Source organism: Myxocyprinus asiaticus, chromosome 2 (genome assembly GCF_019703515.2).
Source record: "Myxocyprinus asiaticus isolate MX2 ecotype Aquarium Trade chromosome 2, UBuf_Myxa_2, whole genome shotgun sequence".
Classification (NCBI taxonomy): Eukaryota; Metazoa; Chordata; class Actinopteri; order Cypriniformes; family Catostomidae; genus Myxocyprinus; species Myxocyprinus asiaticus.
The window spans coordinates 49,680,659-49,704,785 of record NC_059345.1 but is presented as its reverse complement, the minus strand read 5'-3'; the positions used below and the strand labels follow the sequence as shown (position 1 = coordinate 49,704,785).

The window sequence follows — 24,127 nt, the reverse complement described above, 5'->3', positions numbered from 1 at the left end:
ATTCGAAAAAGAGGCATGGAGCGAGGCTGGTCATTTGCAGGGCTAAGTTTAAAGGGAGGGTTGTCTAAACTTCCTCTGTACAAACATGACTCTGGAAGGTTGTGGAATGCCTCTGCTGTGGGGGCGGCGGAGGGTCAGACTGAGGCCAAGGCAGGTGGTATACATCAGCCCATGGATGACATCGCCTACCCCCACCAGCCTCAAAACACTGGGATATACTATCATCTGAGGAAAAGGAGAGATGTAAAAGGATTGAGGGTATATACAATAGTCTTGTTTGAAAGGGACATGTTAAACAACATTTCGAAAAGTCTTGATTTATAACCTGTAGATACAGGATTTAGCGCACCGAAGTCAAAAGCCTTTTTGACGTTATTGAATAAACATGTACATGTAAACTCAAACATGGCATTGAAGAGACCCATAATCTTAGAAACAGAAGTTTTTTGGGTTTTTTAGAAAGCCATACTGAATTACAATATAACTATTGTCAACACAATTGAGATCAAGACCTTTAACATTAGAAAATGTGTTCAATAGGAATCCCACTAAGGCCACGTCCACGCTATTGCGTTTGAAAATGCATCTTTTTTTTCTATGTTTTGGCCTTCTGTCCACACTGAGACTGCGTTTTTGACAGCAAAAACTGAGCTTTGCGAAAGTGCTCGCCCAAGTGGATAAATTTAAAACGCATCTTCATGTTGTAGTGTGGACAGGGGAAATAGAGATATCTGAAAACTATGATGTATTTGTTGTCATGTGACACAGTCATGTGATCCATTCAACCCAAAACAATCAAGATGGGGGCCAATGTTGTAGCGGCGTTGTACCTGTTATTTACTTTGATAGCGTTGTTAAAGATAAATGTTACTTTGTACAACCTTCACATTGCATTCCTTTAAAGGCAACGGGAGGTTGACTCATAATTGCTGTCCGGCGGTGGAACACGAGGACAATTGCATTTCATTTTTTGCATATGCAGTAAGGCGATTTAAGAGTTTTCATATGTTTCAGTGTGGACAAGCAACTTTTGAAAAGCGCTTGTAAATGGCAGTGTGGACGGAGAGCATTTCGATTATAGACCTAGCCTAAGGGAATTGAGTTTTATAGCTACTTCAGCATGTTCTTCATAAGGATGTAACTTGTGTCATATCTGTGGAACAAACATTTTGGAAACAATCATTCAATAATTAAGAGGAAAGAGGTGTAGTGTGGTTATTAGAAGAACTCTTGGGTTGGGGGTATAGTTTATAAAATATGCAATCGTCTTTACTGTATTACAGCCTGTACAGCTGAAAACAACTCGCTACACAATTCACTTTTGGCGCCCCATCTGTGCACATTTCACCCGGAAAAATGGAGCTCACACTTGCCCATATGGCCAACAACAGTTACCAATACTAATCTGGCCAATAGGGTAGTGTTTCACATTTAACACAGACTGATTTTAGCAAATGACTAATAAAAGTGTCACGAAGCAAATCAAAGATGACACTAAACTTATCAGATACAGTATGATTATAAACTGTGTCCTGTAAATTACTCAAAAAGTAATCTACAAATTACTAATTACTTCTCAAAATTGTAATTGGATTATTTTTCTGATTACTTAATTTTAAAGGAATCACATTACTAATTACTTTACATTGAAGTTACTTTCTAAACCCTTTTTCACAGAAAAATGCAACAAATTATTTCTTGTTCATTGTCAAAATGCAAGTCGTACACTCAGCACCACACATTTCTCCATTACGACACATTAGAGGATGCACACCCTTCAGCTGACACAGAAATGCAAAAAGACATTAACATTATTCATGTTTTAAATGTATTCCACATAAATAATATAATTTTAGAAATATATGAAACCCAAGTAATGTTCTTAAAAGTAATTAACTTAATTGAAGGTAACGTAATCTGATTACAATAATTTAAAATGTAATGTAATAAACACTGATTACAGTAATTAATTACTCTGTAATTGCCTTACACCCATTACTGTAATCATATTACTGATATATATATATATATACTACCAGTAAAAAGTTTTGAAACACTAACTCATTCTTTATTATAATTTTTTTCTTCACATTTTAGAATAATAGTAAAGTCATCAAAACTATGGAATAACATAAATGGAACTATGGGAATTATGTTGTGACTAAACAAAATCCAAAATAAATCAAAACTGTGTTATATTTTAGCATCTTCAAAGTAGTCACCCTTTGCCTAGAATTTGCAGACATGTACTCTTGACATTTTCTCAACCAACTTCTTGAGGTATCACCCTGGGGTGCATTTTAAACAGTATTGAAGGAGTTCCCATCTATGTTGGGCAATAATTGGCTGCTTCTCTTTATTATTTGGTCCAAGTCATCAATTTCAAAAACTTTTAATGTTTTATTTGTATTAAATTTTAGTTTTGTAATGAAATAAATTAATATGGTGGCACAATTATATTTTTGTCTACAAAACTAATTCAAACATTTAAGCATACGCCTTCAGATCAAAAGATTTTTAAGATCATGAAAAACAGTCAAGTGTTTCTTTTGACTGGTAGTGTATAAACGGTTATGACTCTGATCTCTTTGAAGTGTCATATTATAAGAACCATGATTAATCATTGTCATTGCTTAAAAGTCAGATGCACTCCAAAACCACCACCATCATTATTATTATTATTATTATTATTATTATTGATAAAAATAGATTAATACTGCATGACCTGAGCAAGCAGCTGTCCTCCTGGCTGCCTATCAAACATTTGATGTCAGTAGGCCTTTTGTTCCTCATTCTCAATCCTATCACTCCACAAACACTGTGTCCACATTTCTGGGCATAACTGTGTCCCATATTATGTAAACAACAAAGGGTAAGTGAGGTTGTGTTTTAAAAACTTTTACCACTCGCAGCTTCCTTCTCTCTGCGGCTGAGTCAACACAGAGTTTCATACAAGCGCATACTTTCAGACTTGCACTGGCTATGGAGCGCTAGGCACATTTCTGATGTATGGTTACAATTAGGCTGCTTTATTTATCATCCCATATGCCCCCCTTTTTAAAGGGGCATAAAGAGCACAGCATGGTGCGTCTGAATAATGCAAACTGTGCTGTCCTCTTAAGTCCAGAGAGAGTGTTGTGCAGTTGTGGAAAGAAACAGGGGCTGACAGGCCCATGCAAAAGGGAGGGTCATTGTGAAATATTCATCTTTCTTAGAGGCTGAGACGTTAGTAGATGTGATGGACAGCTGCACAGTGTCCAGGCCCACTCGCCAGTATTTACGTTTGGAATGCATTGCCTTTTCTAGTGACTCCAAGTGATTGTCCTTACTGTCTACTAAAACATTCCTTAAACTGAGAAAGATTGATGCTGGGAAGATAGGATAGGCTAGGATTTCCGAGCAGTTTCAAGAGAATACAGAGTGCCTTTTTTAACAACACAGTGAATTATGCAGTATTTAATCATGGAAGTTTCTTAACAACATTTTTCCAAATGGTAAAAGCACAAGTCAACACCAGAACATTTTCTCTGAATTCAATGTGATAATGTACCTTTTACTTTTCACCTATTGTGAAGGTAAATTTTAGCATATGCATACGTACTGGCCCACTTAAGATCCATCATGCGCGCCCCCTTATTCAAGCCTTAACAGCCCATGCATCACTGAATCACTCCCCCGACATCTGTTTAATATTTGATGAGATCAGTTCCTCTTGACTGGTTTTTCTGTGTTTCTGGAGTTCTACTTTGCAGGCTGTGCTGTGAGGGAGGTTTAAAATGTGCAAATGAAGTTCCGCTTGCGCCATCAGAAAAGTGAGTCACTAAAGATGTGTTTGTGCTTGATGCTAAATAAAAACCCACAAAACCTTATAAAAAAAAAAAAAAAAAAAACCTTGCTCATAATAATCATCCCTTAAAATCAAGATGTGATACCATATTGCCAATAACTTTGTATGAATTAAAATCACACAAATAGGCTGAGGCTTTGTCCACACTAATGTGTTTTCTTTTGACAACGCATCTTTTTCTCTGTGTTTTGGCCTTCCGTCCACACTGAGATGGCGTTTTTGTCAGCGAAAATGGAGCTTTTTGAAAACGCTCTCCCAAGTGGATAAATTTGAAAACGTCGTTATTGTGTTGTAGTGTGGACAGGGAAGACGGAGATATCTGAAAATGATGAGGTATTTGCTGTCATGTGACGCAGTCCCACATTGCCCACATTGTAGCAGCTTTAATATGCCTGTTATTCACTTAGAGAGCGTTGTTAAAGACAAATGTTACTTTGTTCAGCCTTCACAATCCATTCCTTCAAAGGCGACGCGAAGTTTACTCTGTATTGCTGTCCGGCGATGAAACACGAGGACAATTGCATTTCAGCTCATACATGGAATGGTGATTTTTCGCATGCGCTGTAAGGGGATTTAAGAGTTTTCATTCATTTCAGTGTGGACGATCAACTTTTGGAAAATGTTTGAAAATGGCGGTGTGGACATTTTGAAAATGAAAACGCATTTTTAAATTTATCTGGATTAATGTAGACGTAGCATATAAAAGTCTATAAAATACTATGTGGAACCGCCAGTGTTGGATTAGTTGCTCAAAAAAGTAATCCACTACAAATGGCTAATTCATTATTTTAAAATTGTAATCAGATTACTTTACTGATTACTTAATCGAAAAGGTAAGTTTTGCATTACTTTCTAAAACCCTTTTTTTCAGAAATGTTTTGGTAACACTTTACAATACGGTTCCATTCATTAACATTAGTTAACACATTAGGTATCATGAACTAACAATGAACAATATATTTTTACAGCATTTATTAATCTTTGTTAATGTTAGTTAATAAAAATACAATTATTCATTGTTAGTTCATGTTATTTCATAGTGCATTAACTTTTTTAACTTATACAACTTTTGATTTCAAAAATGTATTATTATATGTTGAAATTAACATAAACCAATATTAATAATTGCTGAAAAGTATTGTTCATTGTTAGTTCATGTTAACTAACATTGTTAACTAATGTGAACCAATTGAACCTTATTGTAAAGTGTTACCAGTGTTTTTGTTTTTGCCTTCAATGAATGTATTCCTTCCTTGGTCATTGTCGCACACAAGTCATGCACTCACCACCACACATTTCTCCCTTCCAATTGCTTGTTTTGGGTCACACACCCTTCAGCTGTAACAGAAACACAGACAGACGTACATATGAATATATATTATTTTTTTATTTATTTATTCTACATAAATAATATTATTTTATATAGAAATATGTGTAATCAGGGGCGGACTTGGAAGAGAAACCGGCCATGGATTTTACCTAGAAACCGGCCCAAAAGCTGTTGTGGAGGGAGGGAGGTGTCGCTGGCCCAAAAGTTGTTTCCATTCTGTCATGTAGAAATGGACAGTCACTGTCCATTTCTACATATCGCAGCCTCCTTTGGCATATCACGGCGCTGTTTTCAGCCCATTTCAGCTTATCACCGCCTGTTCGGCCCCTGTGTGTAACCCAAGTAATGTACTTAAAAGTAATTAATTTAACTGATGGTCAGTAACTTTAATCTGATTACAAGAATTTTAAATGTAACATGTTACACTGTATTTTTATTTAAAAGTAATAAGATTACAGTAATTAAGTACTTTGTAATTAGATTAAACACAACACTCGGAACAGCATTCTTGGAAAACTGGTACAGACAGCCGCCATAGAGTGCATAAAATCTCTTCTAGACTCCAATTGTGCTTAAGGCACTGTATAATATTAATACTTTTTATTAGTACTAAAGGGGGTGATTAAAAGGGCTGAATGAAGTCTGTCCATCCTGTCCTTAATTGAAAGTTTCTGACATTGGACAGCATCAGTTTATTCAAATGGTTCAAATTTGTCTGAATACACAGTAGCTCACGTTTGCTTATCTCAGTATGAGCTAAGCCCAATTATTTGAGACCTAGTACTAAAGCGCCTCTTTGGGAATTGGTTTTAATTTGTCCTGTTTGGCAGCCAGTCTAGGCAAAAGGAACAGAGCCAAAATGTTATGTTCCCATCCACTTTCCAGAGTATTGACTATTTATGGTCTTGTTTTTTACCTTCACTGAAAAAACAGGAAAACGTAGGTTGTCCGATTTACTAAATCATATTATTTTTGATCTACACAACAAAATTGTGTTCCTCATCCAAACTTGTTTTCTTTGCTTCCGATTAATGTAATTCTCTAAAATGTGCACTGTATTAGATTACATTATGCTGGGTGAATGTGAACCAATCAAGTATGTTCAACAACATGGGAAAGGGTGTTTGAGCAGGGGATTTGTAGTTCCCAGCATGCTTTGCATAGGACTTGATGCGGAGAGTAAACATTTTTAAAGAAATTTTATTTTATGCATTTTTTAGCTAGATGAGAAAAGAAGGAGGCTTAATAGAGTTTAATGTTGTTATTTTGGGATTTAGAACAGATTCTGCTATGCTGGGTTACCATTGTGGTGAAGAATGGAGCTTTTGCTTATATTGAGGATGGGCACAAACAACATATTGATTGTTGCTTTACTCATGGAACAATCACTATTTAGCATGCTAATGTATGCTATTGCTAGCTAAACATTAGGTAATTAATATATAATTCATTAAATCAGTATTATGATACAAAATCTTTTGTAAAACTTGGGAAATTAATCATGTTAGAGACACATATAAAATCACTTTCAGGCTACTTAATTGGACCATTTAAAACTAACTTTATTCCATTATGTTGAAATAACCTAAATCAATTAAATAATTAATGACTTAAACCAAGACAAAAAAATATGTTGATGTAACTTAATTGATTCATGCGGAACTGATGTACATGATTAAATCATGTACATTTTAAGCATTTTTTTTTAGTGTTACACATGGTCCCAATAAGACTTTACTTATATTTAACAAACTTCTTATGTTAGACAACAGTTTGGCTGGGATTACATTTTCTGAATGTATGGAATATTTATGTAAGACATTGTCAAAACTCCATGGAATCCAATCCTAACTGGTCTCTCTGGGAACTTATTGCCCTTTGTTTCAACAGCATAACCCTTAATGTGCATTTTCCAGATTTAAACAGGAAACAAGGGATCACTTGTGAAAATATAAGGGAGGACATAAAAAGATTTAGTTTTAAATGTAACATTTATGATGTGAATAAGAAATTACCCTGGTGAGAAAGATTTTAAATATAGTTGCTTCAAACTAACAAACAAAATCAATCAAATATGATTTATGTTTTCTTTATAGGGTACTTTCCTTTTATAGAAGCAAAAACAGATGGCAATAGATAGAGGAAATGATAGATTAACACTTGGTCTCTTGTCAACTTTGTCATGACAGTTCAAGAGAATACAGATGCAAGAGAATGCTAAAGGCCATACTAATATCCTTTGGTCACAAGGTCTCATTGCTTCAAGAAGCAAAAGAGGCCATCAAGAAGTAAACAGGAAGATGACTGTATTGTTGCAAGCATTACTCACCATAATTCTGTTTGTGTTTGTTTTATCCAGATCTGCATCAACAATTGTTCCAGAGACTCTACAATGGTTTGTTTTTATAGTGGCAAAAATATTTCATATTTGTCTGTCTTGGAAAAATCCCTTTACATTCAGATCATCCTGTTGACAGGATTCAGAAAAGCGCATCAAAGAATTATTTGTGGTTAGAAGGCCTATTAATGTGGACGCACAGAACAAACACCCAACATAACTCATCAAACGATATATCAATCAAAATCTCTTAAGCTTCCAAAAACATAATCAGTTATGCACAACTAAAGTAACAGAACCTCACCAAAAAAGAATAACCATTTGATATCCTTATTCAGACTTGAACGTCTCCTCAGAGCTGAAAGGGGGAGAGCTGGAGTAAATGGTGGCTACGCAGTGAGGCACATAGGACACAGGGAACACAAGCTAAGTGCTGTGGAGCTCTGTGATGCTGATGCAATGGGATGGGGCCAGTGAGGCATAAGGAGGAGGAGTGTGGATTGAGGTGGCTTTTGGGACAGTGGGCCTGCTCTTCTCCAATAAAACATGAAGGCCTCATCGCCGGATTCTGGCCCCAATGTACAGGCTTTTTTTTAGGCACTTCACCAGTAACAAACAGATAACACGAAATGGGAATTGGATAAACAATTCACCGAGAAATGGGCATCACCTTTGCTCGGATTAGCAATACCGGTCACTATTATGACACCATATTATTTGCTTTGTTAAATCTTAAAGAGATAGTTCACCCAAATATGAAAATTCTGTCATCATTTACTCACCCTCATGTTGTTCCAAACCCGTATGACTTTCGTTCTTCCATGGAACACAAAAGATGTTAGGCAGAATGACAGCCTTCGTCACCATTCCCTTTCATGCAATAAAAGTGAACGGTGGCTGAGGCAACGTTTCTGCCAAAATCTTCTTTTGTGTTCCATGGAAGAACAAAAGTCATACAAGTGTGGAACAACATGAGGGTGAACAAATGATGACAGGATTTTCATTTTTAAGAGCATTTTAAAGAGACTTACAGAGTATACTTAAAAGAAATTCAATCCTTACATGTTTTTAATACTTTGGTTGGGAATGTCACTTTGCAATGTAATGTCTGAGACGAACGGCAGCACTCTTCTGGCTGTGGCATGTCCACACTCAGCCAATCTGTCCACTTGTCATTCTTTAAGAGCACGCCACTGATATGTCTATCAGTCTGTCTACTATATAATCATCTTTGGCTCTGTGTGACTTATTTTTAAACCCCTGAGAACAAGACAAGAGGCATAGGTTACTGTTAGAATGTGTGTTAATGGAAAAGCTGACATCAGAACAGCTACAAAGGACATGGTGGACAATTTTGTCAGTAAATGTGTTTTCATATGAACTCCAAACAATTTATTTGTACCTTAAAGCTTTAAACACTATCAGTTCAGAGCTTGAAACCGAAATAAGCCATTACTATAAGACAGGGCCTCAAACAAACCGAAGGTCTGTGTATAAACATCTGTAGCATTTATAAATAGTTCATAGTTCCCTTATGAGGCCAAGCAAAAAGAATTTATCTATATTTAGACAGATTGTACAAAACAACACTGGGTCAATCAGTACAGAAGAGGGCAAGTTTTCAACCCCCGCCACACCCCGCCGGCTTCTGCAAGCTCTTTTACTTTGATTGTCCGACTACACAATGTCAGGAAACTGGCCAGAATTCCAATTTAAGGTGCAAATAGTCCAACATAAAATTATATGAGCTTTATAATAAAGGACCATGGCGTACATGTATGGATGGTCATGGTCCGTAATTCATCTTTATGCATTGTGTGTTGTATCTTGTAGTGCTTAGAGGAACAGACAAGTAGCTATCCTTTTAAACAGATGTTCCCATAATTAAGTGCACTCAAATGTCAGGTTTATTTTTAGAATAGCTCCTTTTTTCGACAAACAAATCAAGGATATGCACCCATGACCCTTTCATGAGTGCCCCCTTAAAAGTATAAGCGAGATTTACAAAGTTGTTATATCCCTTGGTTAAACAAATGAATATGCACATTCTGTCGGTTATTTATTTACTAGCAGACTCTCTCCCTAATATACTTGACATGAGACGTCTTCAATAATAAAAGGAGCGCTTCTAATTCTAATTGGTCCATACATGAAGGCGATGATTCACTAATAGAGGGGTTGGCTTATCCACCAGCTGCAACCTTTCCTAGTCGATCTCGCCCCATCTCACTTGATGACCTAATTGGAGTGCAGGTCAACTATGGAACGGGTTTCACCCATGATCTCTGCATTTTTTGAGATTTAATATTTAAAAACAGGGTAAATGTGAGCAGTGTTGGCACCGCCATTGCTCCTATTTTGTTTTCTCCCCAACACACACTTTGCACTTCTTTTCACCGAGTCACCTTCGCTTCTTCAGTTCACCTGCCACTTTTGACACGAGCTCTCTGAATGTTCTTGCACAAGTTCTGCTGCTGCTGAGACCCGCACGGATCGTCATTAAGCTCTAGTCGCACTTTCGGACGTACTTCAACGCTGAAAACGAAACTTCTGCCGGTTCTTCTGCGTGTCTTAAGTTTACCTTCAAGATGAGTATCAAATCTGACTCCGAGTTAAACAACAATATCACTATTGAAGAGGAGGTAAGAGTGTTGTTGTGACTGAGGTGTTATAACGAGAAACTTGATTAATTTGCCTCAAACGTGTGAAATGTTTAGAAGGGAGCGTCTCCCTGAGCAGCTTTTGCTGTCTGACTGAATGGAAAAAAGTAATTTCTCGACGTTTAAAAGAGAAGTTCAGTTTGTTTATGGATGTTAGGCTACTTATGGTTTTCATTTGATACTCATGACTTTGAAATTAAAATAATATATTTGCAGATTTTTTTTTTTTTTAAGCGTGTTGAGATTAAATATATTTAAAAATTGATTTTAATTTTATTTATATTTTTATTATTGACTTTGGCGTAAAAACAATGTATTGAGGTGTTTGGTGTTAAATTTGCTCATATCGCAACATATTTTTAAAACGAATTACTCTGCTACTTATTTTTTTAAATTCTTAGCAAATTGATGTTAAATGTGGTGGCAAAATGCGCTTGTTTGTTCAAATCCATTATCTTAAAGCATCTTAATTTAGTGACGCTAGCTGCCTTAACTTTTATGTATCACAGACCAAAATCACTTATCTGAATTTTGGCTTCAGTCTTACTCCTTTAGGATATTCTCAATTTTCTTATGTGGTTTTTCACTATATACAGAGAACAGCAAATAAGGCAATTAAAAATGAAGTCGGCGAATATAAGACCATAGCCTATGAATTGATGCATGTTTCACGTGTGTGTTGCTATTCATTTTATAATTTAAATGAACAATGTCCAGACTTTGATTATACAAGACATTTTGATCCTTATCACCATTTAGACATCATATCTCACACATTCTACAAAAATTACTTTTTGATTCTGACTACAGGCTATATGGATTAATATTAGCAGCTAATGGGATAAATATTGCATTTGTCAGGCTCATAACATATCCTTCCACTTGGTGTTGGAATAGTCATTGTTAAATCTTAACTTTAAACTACTTTTTAAGTGAGGGTTTTTTTTTTATTTTTATTTTTTATTTTTTTTTAAATGAAACTCATACAGAATGTGTATTTGAACTGATACTGTGTATGTCAGATTAAGCATTAAGATGAGAGATTATGGAGATGTGGTTGAAGGCTAAGGAATGGTGTTACGCTCGGGGGAAGGAAGTGCTGTTCCACTGGCAGTCCATTGTGGCTTTTAAGTCAAAAGCGAAGGGATGCACATTTGTTTGTTTCTATTGCCATTCAACCAAACGTGGCTATACTTGATGCATTTCTCCAAGTTTCTGTGGTTTTGACCATGAAGTTGTCCTTATTTTATTTAAGGTTACTGCATTTGAATATTTCTGTTGTATCAGGGGCATGTCCAGGATTTTTTGCCAGGGGTGGCAAGAGTCTAGGGGATTTATCTACCAAGGTGGAACGCTGTTATGGACCATATACGACACAGATGGGTTAAGCCGTTGCGCACAGTCACCAGGACGCGAGCGGGGTCAGAGTTGGCAAGTGAGGTGGCAAAGCTCATTTTTAGGGTGGCAGCTGCCACCCTGTTCCACCTTTCTGGCCCCGCCCCTGTATTGTACCAACATGTTTTTAGCACAATTCCTGCATTTTGTAATTTTTTTTTATTAGAGTTCAGGTTTTTCCTCATGTAATGTCTTTGACTTTGTTCCAGTGGACCTTAGTAGTGTGCTGATAGCACCTTTATACTGCGTCTCCAAAAAAATAAAATATCTATTTACTAATTTGAGGACTCTAACATTTTATGTAATGGATCTCATTTCATTTTACTTATTTCCTCTGTTAAATTTTCAGGTCCGAACTCTCTTTGTCAGTGGTCTACCAACAGATATCAAACCTCGTGAACTCTACCTGCTGTTTCGACCATTTAAGGTAAAGACATAAAGAGGAATAAATCAAAACCCTTAAATTGTAAATCTCCTCATTGTCCGTTACGCTGTAACTGTTGACCTGAGTCCTAATGTCTTCATTTAATTGGATCATTATTATACTCTCCCCAAGCAGAGGTGGGTAGAGTAACCAAATACTGTACTCAAGTAAAAGTACAATTACTTTAATTACTCAAGTAGAAGTAAAAGTGCTAACATAATTAAAGTATCCAATTACAAGACTACTCGAGTAGTAACTCGTTACTTTCACAAATGACATAATAGATTTGAACTCCCCTATATTCCATTATATGATACACATTTAACATGTATTGCAGAATTATTATTAATGGAAATTCTGTCATCACCATGTTGTTCCAAACCTGTATGACTTTCTTCCATTCAACACAATGAGATATTAGACAGAATGTTAGCCTTGGTCACTATTTACTTTCAGCGAATTTATTTTTTCTCCATATTTTGAAAGTGAACGAGTGGTAACCGAGACTGTCAGTCCCTAAAATTCTGTCTAACATATTTTGTTCCACATAATACAAAGCGTCACACTGGTTTGGAACAACGTGAGGGTAGGGACATGATGACAGAATATTAAATTATGGCTGAGCTATCACTTTAAAGAGAGTTTACCCAAAAATGAAATTTCTCATTATTTACTCACCCTCATGCCATCCCAGATGTGTATGACTTCCTTTCTTCTGCAGAACACAAATTAAGATTTTTAGAAGAACATTTCAGCTCTGTAGACCAAAATTGATGCTCCAAAAAGCACATAAAGGCAGCATAAGAGTAATCCATAATACTCCAGTGGTTAAATCCATATCTTCAGAAGTGATATTATAGGTGTGGGTGAGAAACAATATGTCATTTTGCTAGACAGCTGGGGGCGATATGCAGAGAAGGATGTGAATCACCAAAAACAAGAATGTGAAAGTGATCTGTTTCTCATCCACACATTCTCATATCATATCCCTTCTGAAGATACTGATTTAACCACTGGAGTCTTATGGATTACATTTATGATGACTTATGTGATTTTTGTTTAGCTTTAAAATGTTGCCACCCATTCACTTGCATTGTATGGACCTACAGAGCTGAGAAATTCTTCTAAAATTGAGTTCAGCAGATGAAAGTAAGTCACACATCTGGGGTGGCATGAGGGTGAGTAAATGAGAAGTGTAATTTTTGGGTGAACTATCCCTTTAATGGCTCTTCTGGATGAATTTGTCAAGAAGAGAGGTTTGGAAACATTTCTAGTAATTATTACAGTGAAAATGTCCCACAAGGACATATAATGCTGAAATATAAACCAAAGCAAGATCATGCTTTATCAATGCCTTCTTTCTCTATTTCATAGCTTTTAAAGTCCTGTATGGATTCTTATTTCAGTGTAGTTACAGTTTTCATTGTCGAAAGAATTTAGATCATTAGTTCTGTACAGCAGTACCGCCACTCTCTAAATGCAGAGTATGCAGCCTCATGAATAGGGCACCAACCCCAACACTCACTGTGTCTGAAACCGCCCCCTATCCACTATATAGTGCACTATTTCGAGTGTCTGCCATTTTTTAGGAGTGTCTGAATTCTGAGTGAGCCATTCGTTCCCTACTTTGTTCACTCATTATTACCCACAGTGCACTCTAATTTCGAGTGTACATTTGATGTACACTCGACAATGGTTAATTGCCCACAGTTCACCATGAGGAAGATGTACGAGCTGGGAGTTTACTGTTTCCTTCACTCCTGCAGTGTTTTATTTCATGCTGAATGTAGTAAATTACTTCTTGACAAATCATTACTTGATTAAAGTAAGAGGCAAAACATACAGATACATTTTAAAATGTACTCTTTATTTGATCAAATGTGTTTACTCTTTATATTAACACACAGTATATATTAAAAATGACAAACAGAATGAAGATTTATTGTATTAATATATTATTTAATAAAAATAACAAGTAAGGCCCAAGTGTTTAACAATTTCATATGTGACGTTGTTTCTGCGACAGACCCAGAGCTCCATACATCAGCGTCCGAATCACTCACTCGTTTCGTTCACTTAACTGCTGAGATAGTGAATGGCAGTTAGTGCACTATATAGGAAATGGTGAATGAGTGAACGATTTCAGTAACAGCCACTCTCTTCGTCATACGATTGCCGCGCACCCCGCAAACCTCACTATGCACATGCAGAAATGCTGTCTGTTCGCGCTCCAGTTGTTGATCACGCGAATGGCAGAGCAAAAGACGTTTACACTTAACTTGGATGTTTATATGGATTTATACGGTTAATCCGCCTGAAGTAGCTGCAATAGTTTCCAGTACCCCCGCGAGGGCACGTGGTAAGTGCGTAAATACTGCTCATGACGTGCGGGACAAAGCGCACTGATATATTGCTGCACTGATTTAAAAATGTACACTTAAAATCTTATGTCAAGAGCCCACTTACATTATCACCCTGAAAATGACCATCTCATTACACAGAAAAGCCCGCGTTCGCATTAGAGCCAAAACTTACCTCTGCGTGCTGCCTTAAATTGGAGCTGAGATTTTAATCTTGAAATATCCACTTGTCTTGGTGTTAAATGAAGGCATTGCATGATTAAACTATTCTTTTTCACTGTGCGGAGTGAAAAGTGTTTCACTTTGAAGAGTTTGATGCTGCAGCAGTGATTGAGTGACAGTCTGTGACATCGGCACAGCGCACGCAGCTGTGTGAACTTCCCCTCTCTAAAAGTCCCATTCAATAATCTCTCAATAAATTACACATTAAAATTAAAACCAATAATGTAATGACAGGAACACCACCCATTGTAAAGAAGTAAAAGTAAAAAAAAAAATTAATTAGAAATGTACTTGAGTGAGAGTAAAAAGTACCCACTTTTAAACCTACTCAATGTAAAAACAAATCCAAAAAGTTACTCAAGTAAATGTAATGGAGTAATTGTAGCACGTTACTACCCACCTCTGTCCCCAAGCCACAGGAAAAAAATTTATTGGAGGAGGAGGATTAAGTTTACAAATTGAATTGAGATGTATAACAGAGAGAGATGCAGCTTGGGTCAGGCATGTTTGCAGTGCTGTAGAGTGCATTCTCTGTAAAAGTGAACTCTATCGAAGATGACTATCGGCCTCTTCAGGGGAGTGCAGCAGGAATTTCTTCCTTTTCTAGCATGTGACTGCATTGCTACTAATTGGATTTATTTTCCTTTTCAGGGTTATGAGGGTTCACTAATCAAGTTAACATCCAAGCAGGTGAGGATATCGGACCTTGTCGGATATCACCGCTGACTTGTTCTAGTATTTTAAATGATTTGTTTGCATTTGTGCTGCTTTTCCCCCTATGTGTTAAGATGGATTTTGATTTTAGGCTTGTGGATTTATGGAAAATACCTATTGTTCTGTGTTAAGCTAACAAATGATGATGATGATAGTTTAATTAGTAGTAGTAAAAAATAAATTATATATATATATATATATATATATATATATATATATATATATATATATATAAATAAAAATATAATTTTATTTATATATAAATATAAATAAAAATATAATTTTATTTGATGGGTATTGTACCTTTAAGTGAAAAGCATTTTTAGTCACATCCTTTTGTGTTTTAGGTACTTGTGTGCTTTTGGCCATTGATTGTTCTCTTTTCTTTTCCAGCCTGTTGGGTTTGTAACCTTTGACAGTCGTTCTGGCGCTGAAGCGGCAAAAAATGCATTAAACGTAAGAACCCAGTCATCTGTAAGCAATGACTTGAATTATTGAAAATCTGTTGGATGATGCCCAGCTGGATTCATATAGTTGATGTGGTTTAGATGCTTGGTATATACTTTAGGAACATTCCTTTTAAACATGCACAGTTTATAGCACACAAGGACATGACATGTTTTAATATGGCGCATTTTTGGTTTAAATCTCATTGGGTGCCTTGATTAAAGTATCTATTGTATTGTTGACCTTAAGGTGTCCCATATTCATTATGTAACATAAGCATACAAGGTTATTTCAAAACATCCAAGCATTACTGATCGTTAAGGAGAACCCACTCTACAGTAGACAATCGATGGTAATTTTTCTCTTGTCTTTAGTGTGTAGCGTCTCTGTCTTGCCTCTGTTAACCACTAGCTTTGCCGTTCAGTCACTAGTAGAAATGTTCACCTGCATGTGAGCACCAGCTTAAGACACACTGCACAGCTGACCAGGGTCTGTCAGTCAGGCACAACCCATCCCTATTACTCTATCCCCCTCCCCACCTTGTGTCTCCAGGGGGTTCGATTTGACCCTGAAAACCCGCAGACCCTCCGGTTAGAGTTTGCTAAAGCCAACACGAAGATGGCAAAGAGTAAGCTGATGGGCACTCCAAATCCCACAAATATCCACCCAGCTCTAGGAGCACACTTCATAGCACGGGACCCATGTAAGTTTACGGCCCACATGGTAGCTCACACATTGCAGAGACAGACAGGCACACACTGTAGCTATGCATCTAGAGTAGAGCTTGGGATAACGCAAGAACAACTAATCCACCTCCACATGCATGCGTCATTAGCAAATGGCCTTTTCCGTTCTGTTATTTCTATTACTCAAATTCAACGTTAGCACTTCACATCTCATTTAACCTCTCTCCTGTTCCAAGCAAAGTCACAGAAATTACACAAGGTACCAAATACTCAGTTCCTGCCTCTGCTGTTAGCATTAAGCATGTAAAGACCTTGTGACTCGGTCTATACAATTTATTGTCTAACACTGCGTTTTGAGTTTTATTTTAATTTTTTATTATTTGAAGTGGAGATTTCAGGCATGTATGACATGCTGAGGTGATGCTTTACTGTGCCTCCTCAGATGATTTGACAGGGGCAGCACTGATTCCGGCATCTCCAGAGGCCTGGTCACCTTACTCTCTCTACACCCCAGAGCTCAGCCCCAGCCTGCCCCACACTGCTTTCACCTATCCAGCCGCCGCCGCAGCTGCTGCTGCACTTCATGCTCAGGTGAGACTATATTTTTCTATATGATTCTTAAAATTAAATTATTTGCCAAACTGTGGACCGAAACAATGTCTTGTTGTAATAAAGCAGATGTATTGCAGATTGAGCCGTTATACAGAAAATTATCATAGATTCAACCCTTCACTCAAAAAAAAAAAAAAAAAAAAAAAAAAAACTATTTGACTGAACTTGAATTTATCATGGACAGTGGTTCGACATTTGAAATGAGTTTTATTAAAAGTACCATGTAATGTTAACTGAATTAAATTATCTCTACTTGAAGGATGAAAGTTAACCAAATTTAACATGTTAAAGTAAATTTAAATGAAACACTTTAGTGATATGTTAGCAAGTGATAGGAGATATTAGCATGCAAACACATGCTGGTGGGAAGCACTATGCTATGATTAGCACAGCAATTGCCCAATGGATAAAGCAATATGTAGAATACTCAATGTACTGATCCTCAACATAGGCTCAAGCTTCACTATTCAACATGATTGTAAACCCCCAAAACTACTACATAACAGAAGTTCTTCTAAATATCGACAACAACATTAAACACTAACAAGTCTCCCCCTTTATATTCATCTTGCACAAAGACACATACCAGTAAAATAACACTTAATTTTAACAATTACTCCCTGTCGAGTCCCAAGAAAGCATGCTGGGACCTAGAAATCCTCTGCCCAGTTTCAGTTAAACGAACTAATGTTGTCCCAACACTAATGGATTAAAACCAAACTTTTTATTTTTTAATTATTATTATATGTATCACCTTAATTTAAGTTCCCTTAGTTACACTTTATTTTTTTTTAGATTGAGTAACCCTATTGAGTTTTTGTTTTAGTGTTTGCCATATTCCTTTAAGATCATAATCGTGCCTTTTGACTATACACTTATGTAAGAGCATCTAACTTGGGGGTTAGTCTGTCTTTTAAATTCTCCCTGTGATTAGAATGCTGTATTTCACTTTGAATGAAAATATCTGCTGAATGGCTAGTGACTAATTAGAACCTTGTCATTCTGTCAAGATAAAATATATATAAAATATTAAATTGTTTACAAATCAAAAGGTGAAGCATCAGTAATTTGAATGTTCCATCAGTCACATTTATTAAATATTCAACTTGAGTTTTACACTAAATGAGCCGAGACTCATAATGCACACCCAAACATGATTAGAAAACTTGATTTTGCAATCTCAATGAGGCCTTTTAAAAGCCACTAATTATTTGAAGATTGGTTTGACACTAAATGTGCTTTGTTAGGCCTAATGCAAACCCCAAAATTATTAAACCATAGATTTTGCAGTCTTAATGAGGCCTTTTTATAGCCACTATCTAAATCATTTCATTTGAAAGGTTAATGTCTTTCAAAACATTGTAAATGTTTTGACCCAGTTGGCAACCACTTAAGGATTGAGGTAAGTATTTTTAGATTGTATCTGTTGGAAGTGAGTCAGTTGGGGATCTTTAGGTCTCAATAGATGTTACTGTTTACTGTTTGTTGTATTACTTGAGGGTCTCGCTGAAAACATCTCAAAGTTTGTTAATCAATGTACATACTGTTGAAGTCTGAAGTTTACATGCACTTAGGCTGAAGTCATTAAACTTTTTTTTTTTTTTTTTTTAACCACTCCAGATTTAATATTAGCAAACTATATAGTTTTGGCAAGTCGTTTAGGACATCTACTTTGCATGACAAGTAATTTTTCCAACAATTATTTAGACAGATTGTTTCACTTTTAATTGACTACCACAATTCCAGTGGGTCAGAAGTTTACATACACTAAGTTAACTGTGCCTTTGAGCAGCTTGGAAAATTCCAGAAAATGATGTTAAGCCTTTAGACAGTTAACCAATTAACTTCTGATAGGAGGTGTACCTCTGGATGTATTTTAAGGCCTACCTTCAAAGTGCCTCTTTCCTTGACATCATGGGAATATCAAAAGAAATCAGCCAAGACCTCAGGAAAAAAAAAAAAAAAAAAAAAAAAACTGTGGGCCTCCATAACTCTGGTTCATCCTTGGGAGCAATTTCCAAATGCCTGATGATACTACGTTCATCTGTACAAACAATAGTATGCAAGTATGAACACCATGTGACCATGCAGCCATTATACCACTCAGGGAGGAGATGCATTCTGTCTCTAGAGATTAACGTTAATCTATCCCAGAACAACAGCAAAGGGCCTTGTGAAGATGCTGGAGGAAATGGGTAGACGAGTATCTATATCCACAGTAAAACGAGTCCTATATCGACATAACCTGAAAGGCTGCTCGGCAAGGATGAAGCCACTGTTCCAAAACGGCCATTTAAAAAAAAAAAAAAAAAAAAAAAAAAGCCAGTGTACAGTTTGCAAGTGCACATGAGGACAAAGATCTTTTTGGAGAAATGTCCTCTGGTTTAATGAAACAAATCGAACTGTTTGGCCATAATGACCTTTATGTTTGGAGGAAAAAGGGTGAGGAGGAAAAAGGGTGAGGCTTGCAAGCCAAAGAACACCATCCCTACCGTGAAGCATGGGGGTGGCAGCATCATGTTGTGGGGGTGCTTTGATGCAGGATGGACTGGTGCACTTCACAAAATAAATGGCATCAAGAGGAAGGAAAATTATGTGGATATATTGAAGCAATGTCTCAAGACATCAGCTAGGAAGTTAAAGCTTGGTCGCAAATGGGTCTTCCAAATGGACAATGACCCCAAGTATACCTCCATAGTTGTGGCAAAATGGCTTAAGGACAACAAAGTCAAGGCACTGGAATGGCCATCACAAAGCCCTGACCTCAATCCGATAGGAAATTTGTGGGCAGAACTGAAAGCGTGTGTGAGCAAGGAGGCCTACAAACCTGATTAGGTTACACCAGTTCTGTCTGGAGGAATGGGCCAAAATTTGAGCAACTTATTGTGAGGAAGCTTGTGGAAGGCTACCAAAAACATTTGACCCAAGTTAAACAATTTAAAGGCAATGCTACCATATACTAACAAAGTGTATGTAAACTTCTGACTTCGTGTGTGTGTATATGTGTAATGCTGAGATATATCAGCAAAAAAAAAAAAAAAGAAACATCCCTTTTTTCAGGACACTGTATCTTAAAGAATTTTGTAAAAATCCAGATAACTTTACAGATCTTTATTGTAAAGGGCTTAATGTTTTCCATGCTTGTTCAATGAACCATAAACAATTAATGAACATGCACCTGTGGGACAGTTGTTAAGACACTAACAGCTTACAGACAGTAGGCAATTAAGGTCACAGTTATAAAAACTTTGGACCCTAAAGAGACCTTTCTACTGACTCTGAAAAACGCCAAAAGAGAGATGCAGCATGCCTAAGGCACATTCACGCAGATGAGCAGGGACCCTGGGCATGAGGACTGCAGATGTGGCCAGTCCGTACTGTGAGACACTTGAGACAGGAAGGACAGCTGATCGTCCACACAGTGGCAGACCACGTGTAACAACACCTGCACAGGATCGGTACATTCGAATATCACACCTGTGGGACAGGTACAGGATGGCAACAACAACAACTGCCCGGGTTACACCAGGAATACACATTCCCTCCATCAGTGCTCGGACTGTCCGCAGTTGGCTGAGAGAGGCTGGACTGAGGGCTTGTAGGCCTGTTGTAAGGCAGGTCCTTACCAGACATCACCGGCAACAATGTCGCCTAAGGGCACAAACCCACCTTCGCTGGACCAGACAGGACTGGCAAAAAGAGCTCTTCACTGACAAGTCGTGGTTTTGTCTCACCGGGGTAATGGTCGGACTCGCGTTTATCGTTGAAGGAGTGCGCGTTACACCGAGGCCTGTACTTTGGAGCAGGATCGATTTGGAGGTGGAGGGTCCGTCATTGTCTGGGGCGGTGTCACAGCATCATCGGACTGCCTGCAATGATAACAAGCTCAATCTCAACGCTGTGCATTACAGGGAAGACATCCTCCTCCCTCATGTGGTACCCTTCCTGCAGGCTCATCCTGACGTGACCCTCAAGCATGACAATGCCACCAGCCATACTGCTCATTCTGTGCGTGATTTCCTGCAAGAGGGGAATGTCAGTGTTCTGCCATTGCCAGCGACAAGCCCGGATCTTAGTCCCATTGAGCACATCTGGGACCTGTTGGATCAGAGGGTGAGGGCTAGGGCCATTTCTCCCCAGAAATGTCCGGGAACTTGCAAGTGCCTTGGAGGAAGAGTGGGGTAACATCTCGCAGCAAGAACTGGCAAATCTGGTGCAGTCCATGAGGAGATACTGATTGTTACTTTTGATTTTGAACCCCCACCCACACACGTCTGTGAAGCTTGTTCAGTTTGTCTTAGTTGTTGAATCGTTGTTCATACAAATATTTACATTATTGCTGAAAATAAAGGCAGTTGAAAGTGAGGATGTTTCGATTTTTTTTTTTTTTTTGTGCTAAATCACTGCTGTTATGTAGAGCTCCATGATTTAATTTCATGGCAATACAGTTTGTGGTTTGGGTAGAAAGCAATTTCTTCACTCAATAACATTACCTGTCCCAGGTAAGGTAGAGGCTATTTAATTGTCAAGTAAAGCAAAGAGTGATCATGGCTAATTGGCTTTGCACAAAAGGTGTGCTGGAATGAAGTATACAGTTTTTTTTTTTTTTTTTTTTTTTATTTTATTTATTTATTTTTTAAATATAGCTGTGACCGCTTTGGTCTCATGCCAATAAATTGTGACGATTTCCTTGGCTTTGTCACATGCTTTCCTGAAAGGAAGTTTTATAGTCAAGCCTTAAGATTATGAACTGATGATCAGTTTGTCAGGTGAATATAGTCAAAGTACTGAACAATTTGTCATACCATTGGCACTGATCGGAGTTAAATAAACTGTATATTTGTTCAATGCCTTCTCTTTTAGATGCGCTGGTATCCCTCCGCAGAGTCATCCCAGCCTGGATGGAAATCACGGCAGTTTTGTTAAATACCTAGTAAGGACATTACCCCCTTCATTCAACACTGTGCTTAAATTGGTTAATGTTTTACAGTCACTTATTTTGTGTTCTGTTTCTTATTCCCTTTCAGGTGTGCAGTAAGCAATTTTCTCATCAAATGCTGCCTTGAAGCTCCAGTTTAAAATCGGTCCACTTCATTTGAATATTTTTTTTTTTTTTTTTTTTTTTTTTTTTTTAAATGTATTTAACTCGTTTGGAATTTGGCAATGAAGATGAGAATTTGAGCTATGCAAGTCATATTTCCATATGCATGCAGTATTAGATGCAAATAGATGGTTCAATAGACTTTGGTAGTTCTTAATGGATCAGTTCCTCTCTGGGTTTTTTTTTTTTTTCTCAATGAGATTTGCTGTGAGTATAAGGGATAAGAGACAATCAAGGGACATACAGACATTTGAGCATGTTTTGGCATGAAGTGTAGTTCTGTGCATCATTCTAGTATGTTTAATTTCTTCCATGACAGGTGTTTGGTAGCTTTGTCTTTAAAGTTGCTCATGTTACATGCAAACAGTGGCTAACTCATGTTTTGATGGGAAATGTGATGTCTAGGCAGGCAAACAGATGGTTTCACCATTTCCAATGTAACAGAGTATCTGACTTTAAGAAATATGATCAGACAGTCTCAGTATTGTGTATGCGGGAAGTGTTTTTGCAATTAAGTAATCTAAGTTATTTGTAACTTTGTAAATAAGTATCCATTTTTAGGTGAATTATCCCTTTAATCACTTTCATTTTCTCTTCTCCCACCTCTGTTTCTGATTTTGAATCAATGTCCTTTTATAGCATTTTCAGGGGTTAAGTTGTGATTTTCATTGATTTGACTGTCTTTGTGGCACAAAACTAACAGTATGTGGATGGCAGATTTTGGCTGCTAACATTAAATTGCTTTTTCAAGTTAATACTCTGAATATTAAAAATATGCTACAAAGGTGCATGGTTTTAATGTGGATATAGTAATGCTTAATTCAGACATTTAAAAATGGTGTTTGGTGTGAAAAAAAAAATCTCTCTTGCACTTGGCAGTAGGAGTTGTGCAAAAAAAAAAAAAAAAAATACTATTGTATGATTATAGTATTAAAATGGGAATGCATTAAAATGTCTTGTGTTTTATTTTTTTAAGTTATTATTAGACCATACTTTAATCTCTTAAATGCTAAACAGTGAAATTAAATTTGCTGTTTCAGTACTGGTAATTATGGTCTTTTAAAAACCTCTAATAACATTGAACACTTAAATAAAAATTCCCTCATTTACTCACCCATCCCAGATGTGTATGTTTCTGCTGAACACACAGATTTTTAGAATATTTCAGTTCAGTAGGTCCTCACAATGCAAGTGAATGGTGACTTGATTTAATCATGGACAGTGGTTCCACATATTTTAAGTTTTATTAAAAGTAGCATGCAATTTTTACTTATTTCAGTTGTTATCTCTACTTGAATGATGAAAGTAAAAAGTTATCATGTCATAACTTAAATGAAACTTTATGTTAGCAAGTGCTAGGAATTATTAGCATGCAAATACATGCTGGTGGGAAGCACTATGCTATGATTAGCACGGCAATTGCCCAATGGATAAAGCAATATGTAGAATACTCAATGTACTGATCCTCAACATAGGCTCAAGCTTCACTATTCAACATGATGGTAAACCCCCAAAACTACTACATAACAGAAATTCTTCTAAATATCGACAACAACATTAAACACTAACAAGTCTCCCCCTTTATATTCATCTTGCACAAAGACACATACCAGTAAAATAACACTTAATTTTAACAATTACTCCCTGTCGAGTCCCAAGCAAAGCATGCTGGGAACTAGAAATCCTCTGCCCAGTTTCAGTTAAACAAACAAAAATTAATGTTGTCCCAACTCAAATGGATTAAGTAAAGCTGACAAGACACTATTATTTGAATCAACTGTTAATTTAAGTTCCCTTGGTTATTTTTATTTTTTTAGATCGAGTAAATCGAGTTTTTTTTTTTTTTTTTTTTGTCCTTTTATAGCATTTTCAGGGGTTATGTTGTGATTTTCATTGATGTGACTGTCAGTGTGGCACAAAACTAACTTTAAATTGCTTTTTCAAGTTAATACCCTGAATATAAAAATATGCTACAAAGGTGCATGGTTTTA

At 36.8% G+C, this 24,127-nt stretch overlaps 1 protein-coding gene and 1 long non-coding RNA gene across 3 annotated transcripts; one reads left to right on the top strand and one right to left on the bottom strand.

Annotated features, from left to right (window-relative positions):
* LOC127451525 (RNA-binding protein, mRNA-processing factor 2a-like) lies at window positions 1–23,253 on the top strand. Of its 2 annotated transcripts, XM_051716273.1 has the most exons (9): window positions 1–258; window positions 7,537–7,572; window positions 11,920–11,997; window positions 15,228–15,266; window positions 15,684–15,746; window positions 16,290–16,440; window positions 16,866–17,014; window positions 21,899–21,968; window positions 22,063–23,253. In XM_051716273.1, exons 1-8 carry the CDS (start codon window positions 16–18, stop codon window positions 21,959–21,961), a joined length of 822 nt encoding a protein of 273 aa, XP_051572233.1. In that variant the 5' UTR covers window positions 1–15; the 3' UTR covers window positions 21,962–21,968; window positions 22,063–23,253. The 2 variants fall into 2 exon arrangements, with proteins under 2 accessions (XP_051572233.1, XP_051572238.1); XM_051716278.1 differs by lacking the exons at window positions 1–258; window positions 7,537–7,572 and adding an exon at window positions 9,556–10,157.
* Window positions 2,126–8,204, bottom strand: LOC127451557 (uncharacterized). Its single transcript, XR_007899112.1, has 4 exons — window positions 7,820–8,204; window positions 7,507–7,644; window positions 5,327–5,504; window positions 2,126–5,185 (listed from the first exon to the last, which is right to left on the bottom strand). It is a non-coding gene; the product is annotated as an uncharacterized LOC127451557 (long non-coding RNA).
* Window positions 23,254–24,127: the final 874 nt, after the last annotated feature.

Bases quoted from the DNA above. Each gene is read 5' to 3' on its own strand.
- LOC127451525 (XM_051716273.1), top strand. From the start codon at position 16: ATGGAGCGAGGCTGGTCATTTGCAGGGCTAAGTTTAAAGGGAGGGTTG. The intron at 11,998-15,227 runs GTAAAGACATAA...TTTCCTTTTCAG, and splicing joins TGCTGTTTCGACCATTTAAG to GGTTATGAGGGTTCACTAAT. The intron at 16,441-16,865 runs GTAAGTTTACGG...GTGCCTCCTCAG, and splicing joins CTTCATAGCACGGGACCCAT to ATGATTTGACAGGGGCAGCA.